Consider the following 12,362-nt stretch of genomic DNA (forward strand, 5'->3'; position numbering starts at 1 on the left):
GAGACTTGATGGTGGGCCACCATGACATATTGTGCCACTTCTTTCTAGGTTAAGCGTCTAAAAGGGAAGTGAACTGTCAGACTGGCTTGAAAGTTCATCTTGGGAATCCATCATGTGATGTTTTTTTATCATTTTGAGTAGGATTGGGCAATTTTTGGGAGTTAAGAAAAGTCAAGTCATGTTTATTTGAGACGCCCTTAATCCCAAAGAGTCTCAAAAGGCTACACAGATTATTGCAAACCACAGACTATTATGACACCATCCCCTGATCTAAAACCTACACGAGGGCAAGGAAAAACTCAGAAACCACAACATGAGGAAAATGAAGTCAAGTGAAGTCATGTTTATTTGTATAAGTATTGTTATTCCCCGTGACCCTAGTGAGGATAAGCAGTGCAGAGAATTGATTTTTTTTATTATAGTATTACTGTAGTAGTATTGTAATATATGTTCTGTAGCATATTTTCTTTTTATAAGTAAGGCAAAATAATATAAAACAGGGACTTATATTATATCATACCTCCTGAGCTACTTGGGGCGGCAGTAGCTCAGGAGGTAGAGCGCTCGTCTTGGGATCAAGGGATCCCAGTTCGAATCCCGGCTTGTCCGTGTTACATGTCGAAGTGTCCTTGGGTAAGACACTGAACCCCTAATACCCCCAATAAGCAGGTTAGCGTCTTATATGGCTGCAATACAAGGCCGCTATTGGGAAATGTGAAGCACACTGTAAAGTGCTTTGGGAAGTCATTGACTTGAAAAGCGCTATATAAATGCAGATCATTTCATTTCATTTTTACTAAATTTCTCATTAGGTATGTAGTATTTCTGTAGTTGAATTTTATTTTTCAGAAATAAGGCAAAGTAATATAACGGTCCCCTGTTTAAGCACATAAGTTGATATTGTTTTTTTTTGTATTGTATTATTCTGTAGTGGGATTTATGTATTTATAACTCACAGTATATCTGTTGTATATTTTCTTTTCAGAATTTGGACAAAATAATGTAATTGGTCCCTGTTTTGTTCACTAGTATTTTTGAAGTAGATACACAAGGGGACGATGGGCACAAAGACTGCTTAAAATGCTTTTATTAGTATCTCATATATTATACATATATCTCATCTCATTAGCTGCACTGCTTATCCTCAGTCAGTATCGGGCAGTGGGCAGGGGGACACCCTGAACTGGTTGCCAGCCAATCGCAGGGCACACGGGGACAGACAACTCTCTCGCTCAGTCACACCTAGGGACAATTTGGACCGGCCAATTGACCTGAAATGCATGTTTTTGGAATGTGGGAGGAAACTGGAGTGCCCGGAGGAAACCCACGCAAGCACGGGGAGAACATACAAACTCCGCACAGGAAGTCTGGAGCTGGATTTGAACCCACGCAGGAGGTTCCCATGACTTGAACTGTGCCGCACATGCGCTAACCACTGCGCCGCCGTGCTGCCGATATATATATATATATATATATATATATATATATATATATATATTTCTGTTTTGCAAGCTGTATTAAAAAGCTTGCCAGGCAGCATGTGGCCCTGGGGCCGTAGTTTGACCACACCTGAGACGTCTTTATAAGCCTTAGGAATTTCTACGATTTCAAATAACCCTACCAATCAGGAAAAATAATAGCACACTACAAATACAAATTAGAATTAAAAAAAAAAACTACGTACCTACATCATCAAACTAAACTATAATGAAAAATCTATCACTACCCTTTCAAGACCTCTAATGTCTTCAAACAAATTTTCCGATGCTGCCTTGCTTTTTTTCCTCGTACTCAATCAGTGGTAATGTGAGTCATGTCACATTTTAATGATATCCATTTGTCTTGGGTGAGACTTTTTAAGGGTTCACATTTTCCCGAGATTAGCGCTCGGCTAATTAGCACCCGCTTGCTTGAGACGACCCAAGGTCGTTTCCCTCTCATCGCTTTGCGTCCTCACAGATGTGAGTCGGGTACCAAACTTGCCAGCGAGAAGCCAGATGGTACAAAAAAGTCCGATGACCAGCAAGGACGAGACGTACATTTCCGCCCCGAAAAAACTTTTTGGTGACTCATTTTATTCATAAGCTTCTGTATTTTTGCGCTATACGGCACACCAGACTATAAGGCGCATGCTAATCCTAGAACAGACATTCAAAAGGTCGCATATTTGCGCACTGATCGTTATAAATCACTGATCACAACTGCATTACATTGGATGGAACAGGAATCAAACCCAGATCATGGCTTTGAGTGCACGGTTCATCCTCTAGTCCACAGCTGGCACAAGAAAAGGCATCAGCTTTTATTTCATCAACACACTATTTTTCGTAACAGTTGTTAATGCCGGGATAATATGGTCAGACATTAAACCGGTCCGAGGTACAGCCGACTCCCAAAGTCCTTACAAGAAGTGAACAAGATTCTAACCTCAATGAGAACGGCATTGTGGGAAGTAATTTGGTCGTGCTGGAAAGATGTATACAAACCCTTGGCTGCAAGTATTCAAAATGTTTGTTACAGTACCTAGTTCAAGCTGAGAAAAAATAAATTAACTTGTGACTGAAAATAGAGTGATAATGAGATAAGGCCCAACACCTTTTCAAGTGCAGTCTGTACTTCTAGTGAGCTAATGAATAGAACGTGGCGCTCTCCCTCCTGTCATTCGGGTTTGATTTTCCTTACATGCGATGTAATGCAATCGTGCCACCATTGTGGTCAGTGTTTATCGACTGATCAATGATTGCACAGATATGGTAACACATTGGCAATTTTGAAGAATCTTCTAGATAAGGAATTTCATCCCTCCATATTACATATTCTGCGTTACAAAAACCGTCCTGTTCTTAAAGGTGTGGAAATAACAGCAACATGAATGGCCGACAGTGACAATAATGTAAACGGTGCATAATAGTTAAAACAACACACAACAACGGGATATAATAGTCAAAATGGCATTCTATGTAATCCAATATTAAATACAGCATAAACTTCAATTTTGCATTGAAATAATTCCGTAAAAATATGCCGAACATCTTGCTTATGAAGTTCTTTATTTTTTCTCCCTTTAATAGATAGATGTATACTTTATTCATCTACGTAGGGAAATTCACACTTCCAGCAGTCTCCTTGTGTTGAAAAATAAAAGAATAAAAAAAATATATAGAATACAAAAATACCCAATACAATGTTTTGCTATAGAGTATTTAAATAGTCCTACGGAAAATACACACTGCAAAAAAATAGGGTAGTATGCAAATGTAGGAGTGGGGTTTAATGGGGGCTTTTACTTCCCCGGGTGGAGTTAAAGAGCCTCATGGCATGAGGAAGAAATGATCTCCTCAGTCTGTCCGTGGAACAAGACTGACGGCAGTCTCTCGTTATTTGATAATTTTATTTCATAATTAGATAATTCATTTCTCAGATATAACAAATATAAATGAAATGGCAAATGAGGGTATATATAACCCACTTTGGAGAGAATGCAGCCATTTTGTTGAAGGTTCATTTAAGTGGATAATTTATTGAAAATAAGACATTTATTAACCAAAAGATTAAGTTAACTGTTACATTTATTCATCATCAGTATTTAGTTTGATATTAATGTGTATTTAAGTATTATTTCAAATTACATTTGTTGTATTCTTATTTCGGCTTCATTCATCTACAGAACACAAAATACTCCATTGTGATATGATATAGATTAATAATACTAATGCAATGGGATGGCACCAACACATGGCTCGCGGGCCAAATGTATCCCTCTACGTCATTTTATATGGTCTAAGTTTTTGTCAAGAATACCCTGCGCACAATTGAGGAACAGAACAAAGTTGTTTGATCGACATATGCATAGTTCAAATGGCCGAGAATCACCTTTATACTAGAAGGGCGGGTTCTGAGATTTTGAGTTTTTCCTTGTCCTCATGTAGGTTTTAGATCAGCGGATAGCGTATTATCAATAGTCTGTACAGGCCTTTGAGACTTCTTGTGACCAAGGGCCATACAAATAAACATGACTTGACTTAAGGGGTTTGAAATGCCTGAGCGTCTAAGAATAAATGGTAAAGATTGCTTGACCAAAAACTACATTTCCCACAATGCCCTTTGACATTGGTATCCACGAACTGATAGCCCAGTGTCACTACACATCAGTGTTAAATAATCAATGCCAAAGAGCAGAACTGACAAATTCTCAAAAATGTCCAAGAAGATTTTGTTTTATTTAGTTAATAACAATGTACAATATATTTGTTGATATTTTTTTTTCAATTGTAACGTTTAGGACTTGAATAAGTAATGAATTTAGAGTTCTTTTACATCAAAGAGTAGTTATTTTGATAATCAACTTATTCAAATAATCAGGAATTATTTCATACTGTGTCAGAATGACATTTATACCCAGCCTTTTACCAGGTTTTATCAGGCTATTTAGGCCTAGTCATTGGCGTGCGGAAAGCTTCCTCGCAGAGGGGCCTGTCCTTGATCCTGGCTTCCTTTGTCCCCATTGTCCCAAAGGGGCAAAGGCCAGGAAGACCTCCCTTTGGAGCGCGAGTGAGGAAAAAGCGAGATAGGCGTTAGCACCTCTTTTAAAGGCTGTTGATGTCAGTCACTGGAGGCGTTTCCTGTTGATGCTTTTCAAAATAAAGTTCTCCAATTTGTGGATTAAGTGATAATAGGTGAAACTTCATTTTGACATGCAATGAAATGAATCCTCTGGCATAGCTCGGGAGGTAGAGCGCTCGTCTTGGGATCGCAGGTTCGATTCCCGGCTCCTCCGTGTTGTATGTCGAAGTGTCCTTGGGCAAGACACTGAATCCCTAATGCCCCCAATAAGCAGGTAGGCGCCTTGCACGGCCGCTATTGGTGTGTGAGTGTGTGTGTGAATGGGTAAGTGTGAAGCGCCTTGTAAAGCACTTCGGGAGGTCTTCATTGACTTGAAAAGCGCTATAGAAATGCAGACCATTTACCATTTAGCATCTTGATTATCCTCAAAACGTTTGGAGGCCGACTCCCTATTGGTGTGTGAGTGTGTGTGAATGGGTAAGTGTGAAGCACATTGTAAAGCGCTTTGGGATGTCTTCATTGACTTGAAAAGCGCTATATAAATGCATACCATTTACTATTCCTTTCATAAATTACATGAGGCCTTTTAAGGACAGCCATTTCGCTGATGTGGGCCTACGTGAAAATGAGTTTGACGCCTCTGATTTAGAGGAAAATTATGCTTTAAATTATAATTTTTGCATGTATTTTTTATAAAATTTCATTTCAATGGTTGTTCCCTCCAGGGTGATGTACGTGCTGGGGGGATTCAACAGTCTTCTTCTGGGTGACATTTTGGCCTACACGACTCCCCAATGTTCGGCCTTCTCTAGCGCCCCCTCTTGCGCTCAAGCCTCACCGGGCCTCCGCTGTTTTTGGAATAGTAGCCAGGCTTCCTGCCTGCCCTGGGAGGGAAGCCCCAACCCCGAGCAGCAGGAGATCCCTGCTTTCTGCAACACCAGATCCTGTAGGTGGCGCTGCTGAGGCTTTGATTGCTTATCAAATTGTCTTCACACAAACGGAAGCTTCTCTAAATGTATCGAGGTGTTTTTTTTGTCTCTCAGATGCTGATAACGAACGGTGCGACCAGTACACTGACTGTTATAGCTGCACGGCCAACACCAACGGCTGCCAGTGGTGCTCTGTGCAGTGCGTCTCCTTGGGAAGCAACTGCACCGCCGCATCGGTAATAACCTCCTGCTATGCTCTTATCACTATAAGTCAGGGGTAGGGAACCTATGGCTCGGGAGCCATATATGGCTCTTTTCATGAGCACGTATGGCACCGAAATAAAATGTAAATATTGCACATCTCTCTGTGGCGTTCCAAAGTCAAGTGATTTCATCCCGATTTTGGTCCATATAAAGCCGAAGCAACTTCATGCAGAAGTTCGATAAGAAACCATTTAAACCGATAAATAATAACGACTTTGATTGGGTGAGCAGTACAGGTGGGCGGATCCCTACACACAGCGCAAGGCACTTCCTTCTCTCACTCTCACCGAAAGTGAATATGACGATATGCTTATCGTTTGCAGTAATTTGTGACATTTTTACAAAAGAACTTTGCATGCGCATTGTTTTGAAACCGTTATTAAGGACGAATTTGATGGAAAATATGCCTCAACACTCTTAACTGAAGGTGGAAGACAAATTGTAATTGGCATATTTACATTGATTTGGGACACAGGATTTGGCATTGTTATCATTTCATACATTTGATGAAATCATCAAATGACACGTAGTGAAATAAAATGTGCTGAGGAATTAGATTTTGTCTCGAGAGCGTGTTTGGCAGTTTCTTGAATTTTGTCTGAAAATATATGATGTTGCTCTCTCAATTTCTTTTTAAAACATTTTTTGCTTTTATGGCTCTTTGGGTCAAAAAGGTTCCTGACCCCTGACATAAGTAATGTAGAAAAAGTCAGTCCGACATTAATGTTAAAGGTGGGGTGTGTCGTTTGAGATGTCCTTAAATTTGATGTTTTCTGTGCAAATGTGAAACATGGCAGTGTTGTCTTTGACTGTAGTCTACTTGAAGAGATGGGAATTACGACTTTTTTCAGAGAAACGTTTGTGTCCGGCTCAGTTTACGAAAGAGCTTTCTCTTTCGGGTCCCAAACGGCTCTTTAGGTTGTTTTTGTTGCTTTAAACCCTACATTACCAACTCTAATGTAACATAATGCACGGAGACAACAATAAACAAATGGCAAAAGGCAAACGAGAAAAACAAAAAAATAAACTTGAATAAAAACACAATAACACAGGAAATATAATTAAAGTACTCAAAAAAAAATACCCAAAAAAGATGAAATGCTGTGGGGTGCCTTCTCAAGGTTTCTTCATTTTTCTCATGTTGAGGTTTTTGAGTTTTTCTCTTGCCCTCATGTAGGTTTTAGATCAGAGGATGGTGTGATAATAGTATATGGTATGTTATAATCTGTGGTCTGTGCAGCCCTTTGAGACTCCTTGTGATGAAGGGCGTCACAAATAAACATAACTTGACTTGACTTTAGGTTTTTGAGTTTTTCCTTGCCCTCATGTAGGTTTTAGATCAGGGGATGTGTCATAATAATCTGTAGTTTGCAGTAGTCTGTGGTCTGTGCAGCTCTTTGAGACTCCTTGTGATTAAGGGCGTCACAAATAAACATAACGTGACTTGACTTAAGGTTTTTAGGTTTTCTTTGCCCTCATTTAGGTTTTAGATCAGTGGATGTTGTCATAATAGTCTGTAGTTTGCAGTAGTCTGTGGTCTGTGCAGCTCTTTGAGACTCCTTGTAATTCAGGGTGTCACAAATAAACAAAACTTGACTTGACATAAGAGTTTTGAGTTTTTCCTTGCCCTCATGTAGGTTTTAGATCAGGGGATGGGGTGATAATAGTATATGGTTTGTTATAATCTGTGGTCCGTGCAGCCCTTTGAGACTCCTTGTGATTAAGGGCGTCACAAATAAACATAACTTGACTTGAGGTTTTTGAGTTTTTCCTTGCCCTCATGTAAGTTTTAGATCAGGGGATGTTGTGATAATAGTCTGTATTGGTCTGTGCAGCCCTTTGAGACTATGTGTAATCAAGGGCTATAAGAACAAACATGACATAAAAAGTGGAAAGTAGAATATTTCTCTAAGTATCTCTTAATGTACAAGTGAACTGAGGCTGCAATGATAACACAAGCCAGGAGACGGCAGCAGAGAGTCACACATTTCCAAATTCCTTACAGCTCCTTTAACGTTTACTCCCCTTGGGCTTTTCATCAGGGTCCGGTGGTGGACTTCGACGGGTGCCCTAAAGACAACCCGTCATACGTGTGCAACAAGAAGACCAGCTGCAAAAGCTGCGCTTTAGACCAGAACTGCCAGTGGGAACCACGCAACCAGGAGTGCATCTCGCTACCTGGTAAATATCTGAAGCAAGAACAAATCGCTGGTGAACAGAATATTCTAGCAACATTAATGCTATGCAATGAAGGCCACTTTCGATGTCTTAGGTTCCCATAAACTCTGTGTTGTTTTGCAGAGAACGTTTGCGGGGAGAGCTGGCACCTCGTTGGCAACTCGTGCCTGAAGTTCCTGACAGCCAAGGACTCTTACGATAACGCCAAGCTGGCGTGTCGCAGCCACAACGCCGTGTTGGCCTCCCTCACCACCCAAAAGAAGGTCGACTTTGTCCTCAAGGAGCTGCAGATCATGAGCGTGGTGGTAAGGCAGTGAGGATGGGGAACTTCTTTATTAAAGGTGTTCCCAAACAGAATCTTTCCTCCCTAATTGGGCTCAGAACATCAGTGTTCTTCCAAGTACTATGCAATATGTTGGATAATAGTACACACGCCCCGGGGGATTCGAGAATTGAAGTCTCAAAGTCAACCCATCTGGCTTGTTTGCTGTAGAGCGTCATTGAAGTCACAAAACACTTTTCAAAATGGCAAATTAACATGGGGATCAGCAACAAGCGTATCTGGAGCCGCATGTGGCTCTTGGATGTTTCCTAGTGGCTCCCTGCTGTGTTTTCAAAAATTTCTTGATAACGGAAAATTTTGGGGTTTTTGTAGGAGGACAAACAAGACCCATCCATTCCTAACGTTTTCCAATTAATATAGATTAGTTAGACGCTGCCCTACTTAAGAAAGGAATAGGTTCCGGACAATCGTTTGAAAGTTGAATTTGTTGGTAAGTTGCTTCAGTGCTGTATTTTGTATGTTTAAGGTTTGTTTAAGTATGTTTAAGGCTTGTATACGTAACCTGCATTGTTTTTTACTAAAAGATGAACATTTTATAAAATAAAATGTTTCTATAAAGATAAATAAAGGTTAACTTCCTTTAGGGAGATGCGCTTCAAGAGTTCTTCTTCTGTGGTAGAGTGTGGCTGAAAAAAAGCGATATTAGACCAGATATTAAACAATAAAAATGTCAAAGTGCTTAGAGCGCTGGAGATACAGTATACTATGTTTACACACGAACTAGGAAAAGGAAGCTGGATTCCTTCTTCCGGGTGGATGCTGGGTGAGCTCTCACAGCGCCACACGCCGGTAGTGGCGGAAAGATGTAATACAGTAATGTCCTGTACTCTGAAAAAGGAGCACATGATACAAAATCTAACTTACAGCAATGTCCGGATATTTTTCCACATCCCGAAAAAAATACCTAATGTTTTTCGAATATTTGTGAATAGGGGAGCGTCTGTTTACAGTATATATATGCAGTATGTGTTGCCTTCCTTATGAAACTTGTATAAAACCTTAAATTTTTTTGTGGCTCCAAACATCTTTTTTTTTTTTTTTTAGCTCCATTATGGCTCATTAAACCTTTTGGGTTGCCAACTTCTGAATTAACACTTAAAACAATATGGCTACTGGCTTACACGCATGCTGTTATCAAAGACAAGACAGGCTGTCTTTAAAATGAATTATCTGCATACCGATTTTATGCAAATACGATCTACTATTTGCTCACATTTTGCATGATTAGGAATTTGGGAATACCTTTAAAAATGACCGGTTCTACAAGTCATTACTGCGGCTCTAAGACGTCAAGGGATTCGGTTTGCGGAATCGGGGCTACTGACGGCACGTTTAGCGCCCCATCCAGACACGATCAATCAATCCCAGAATCGCATCGGAGTGGGTGTTCTGGGCAAAGTGTAATTGGAGCGGAGTTTGAGCGAGATGGAGCTCTTTCCTTTGTTTACCGGCGCACGGGCTCCATGGAAATTGATTTGCCGATAGCGCGCTTTTATCGCTGGGCTCGCCTCAGCCTGTGAAATTGATGGGGGGGGCAAAGTTTCCACTCACTTCCCCCTTATTTTTGGCCGGTATTGGACAAAATTTTGGAATGTTCTGTAATGGCCTAAATTGTAGAGCTCCTCAAGGACAAAAAATACTGTTGGGTTTGATTAAATTTCAGGAAATACATTAGGTTCTCCTGTTCTAACACTTCTGCATCTGCTATTTTTCTCAATTTGAAGTTTTCCAGTACAGTGGTACCTCTTCATACAAGCTTAATTTTTTTGTTCGTAGCTTGAATTGCTAGTTCACGAGCAAATTGTCCCGATATGAAACAAAAACAAATTGGCCTATTCCTGACTTCCCAATTATTTTATGCATCCAGAGGCACAGTGAGTGGAAAAGTGCCAAGTGGATGACATCCACACAGACTTTTTGCATTTTATCTTTTTCGGTTGTTGGTTAATAAAGCTTCGTACAGTACTGTAATTTCATCCTTTTGCATTTATTTAGCCTTATTTCTCGTTTTATGTTCTACTGTGTCGAGTCATGTTTATTCGTGATTCACTTAATCACAAAGAGTCTCAAAGGGCTGCACAGACCACAGATTATTGCAAACCACAGACTATAATGACACCATCCCCTGATCTAAAACCTACATGAGGGCAAGGAAAAACTCAAAAACCTTAAGTCAAGTCTTGTTTATTTGTGACGCTCTTGAGCAGAAGAAGTCTGAAAGGGCAGCACAGACAACAGATTATTGCAAACCACAGATCCCCTGATCTAAAACCTACATGAGGGTAAAAAATACATAGATACTGTCAACATAAAATATAGGTTATTCATATGCTATAGAATAGAAGTGTGTTTTAAGCTTAGATTTAAACATTTCCACTGAGGTTGCAGATCAAATCTCAGGGGGAAGAGGATTCCACAGCACCGGGGCCCGAACGGAGAACGCTCTAGAACCTGCGAATCTCTTCTTGGCTCCTGGGATCACTAGTAAACCAGCATTTTCAGAGTGAAGGCTCCAGACCGGAACATAGGGGGAAATTAAATCTGAGAGACATGAGGGAGCAAGTCCGTGCATGATTTTGTATACTACCAACAGAAGCTTAAATATCACATCTTAAGCTAACAGAGAGCCAATGCATGTTAGCTAAAATCGGGGTCATATGATCAAACTTTCTTGTCTTAATTAAAAGCCTTGCTGCAGCATTTTGTACCAGCTGAAGAGACTTGATTTTAGACTTCGGGAGACCAGAGAGTAGTGCATTACGGTATATGTATGAACATTGATTGAACATTAGTGTTTGGGTTAGTGGGTTAGGGCAGTTACAGTTGATTTAATGGAGGTTTAGTTGCATTTGAAGACCTTGGAACGGATTAATCCCTTTTCCATTCATTTCATGTTCTCAAAGTGTTTCGATTTACAAGCGTTTCATTATACAACATCCTTGCTGAAACCATTTAAATTCGTAAGTAGAGGTACCGCTGTATTCCGAAATTCTCTTGACATCCCTTGTTAGAGCATCACCCTACCACCTTAAAAATATTTCGGATGTTCACATAAGGTCCATGAATACCTATCTTTGTGTTGCAGTATAAGTCGATGGTGACTCCCTGGGTGGGCCTGCGCAAAATCAACGTTTCTTACTGGTGCTGGGAGGACATGTCGCCGTTTACCAACACGTCCCTGCAATGGTTGCCCGGCGAACCCAGCGACGCTGGATTCTGCGGATACCTCGCAGAGCCGGCCTCGAGCGGACTCAAGGCACAAACGTGCATCAGTCCTGTCAACGGGAGCCTGTGCGAGAGGCCGGGTATGTCCACTAACTCACCATATGTTGTATTACCGAACATCCCATTCAGATTTCTGGACCATACCGTATTTATTGTAAAACGCGCACCACTCATTTTGCTTTAGAAATCCGGATACAATTTTGTCTCTTTTTCTCAGTTCAAACTTTGCAGTCCTATGCAGTGGGAATCAAACCCTGGCCCCGGCTGTATACTAGTGGCATAGATAAATATTTTATCTCATGATCACACTATTTTTAATCACGGTTCTGGAGTACAGTAATCCCTCGGTTATCGCGGTTAATGGGGACCGAGACCACCCGCGAAAACCGAAAATCCGCGAAGTAGCGGCGCCCCTTCAAAAATGCCTAAAAAAACATACAGTATACCCACCCGCCATTAAACCGAAGTGATCACTGGCATGATGGCAAGGAGTTATTGGGTGACTCATCCAGAACTCTTCACACTGGAACTGAATGTACCAAAACATGACCCACAAGTGTAGCCACGTCTTACATCATCAATTTACACGGAATAGGACTGCGTCGAAACCACTACGAACCATTCAGTATGATTGTATTAACCGCTCTCAACCACATGCAGCCATTGCAGTTTATTTCGCTTGTTAACACTACCGGTTACATATTGAAAATAAAAACAGTGAAAATGTGATATTTGATGAATGTTTGTGAAGCGTTTTGGGAAACAACAGTTAAAAAAATGGTCTGTGTTCATTTAAATGATAGTGAAGGAGCTACCTTCTGACCATAACAACATACTTTAGCTAGCGGCATCGAACGGCT

The 12,362-nt window shown here is 40.6% G+C and overlaps 1 protein-coding gene across 1 annotated transcript in view; it reads left to right on the plus strand.

Moving 5' to 3' along the window:
* Positions 1–12,362, plus strand: part of atrn (attractin) — a 110,090-nt gene that overhangs the window by 25,898 nt on the left and 71,830 nt on the right. The window contains exons 12-16 of the mRNA XM_088355105.1: positions 5,289–5,509; positions 5,607–5,728; positions 7,799–7,937; positions 8,058–8,239; positions 11,363–11,582. Coding sequence (XP_088211231.1) covers positions 5,289–5,509; positions 5,607–5,728; positions 7,799–7,937; positions 8,058–8,239; positions 11,363–11,582 — 884 coding nt within the window. The remainder of the gene's footprint in view (positions 1–5,288; positions 5,510–5,606; positions 5,729–7,798; positions 7,938–8,057; positions 8,240–11,362; positions 11,583–12,362) is intronic.

The sequence above is a fragment of the Urocampus carinirostris genome, chromosome 15 (genome assembly GCF_059441175.1).
Source record: "Urocampus carinirostris isolate Australia breed hairy pipefish chromosome 15, RoL_Ucar_1.0, whole genome shotgun sequence".
In the NCBI taxonomy this organism is placed as follows: domain Eukaryota; kingdom Metazoa; phylum Chordata; class Actinopteri; order Syngnathiformes; family Syngnathidae; genus Urocampus; species Urocampus carinirostris.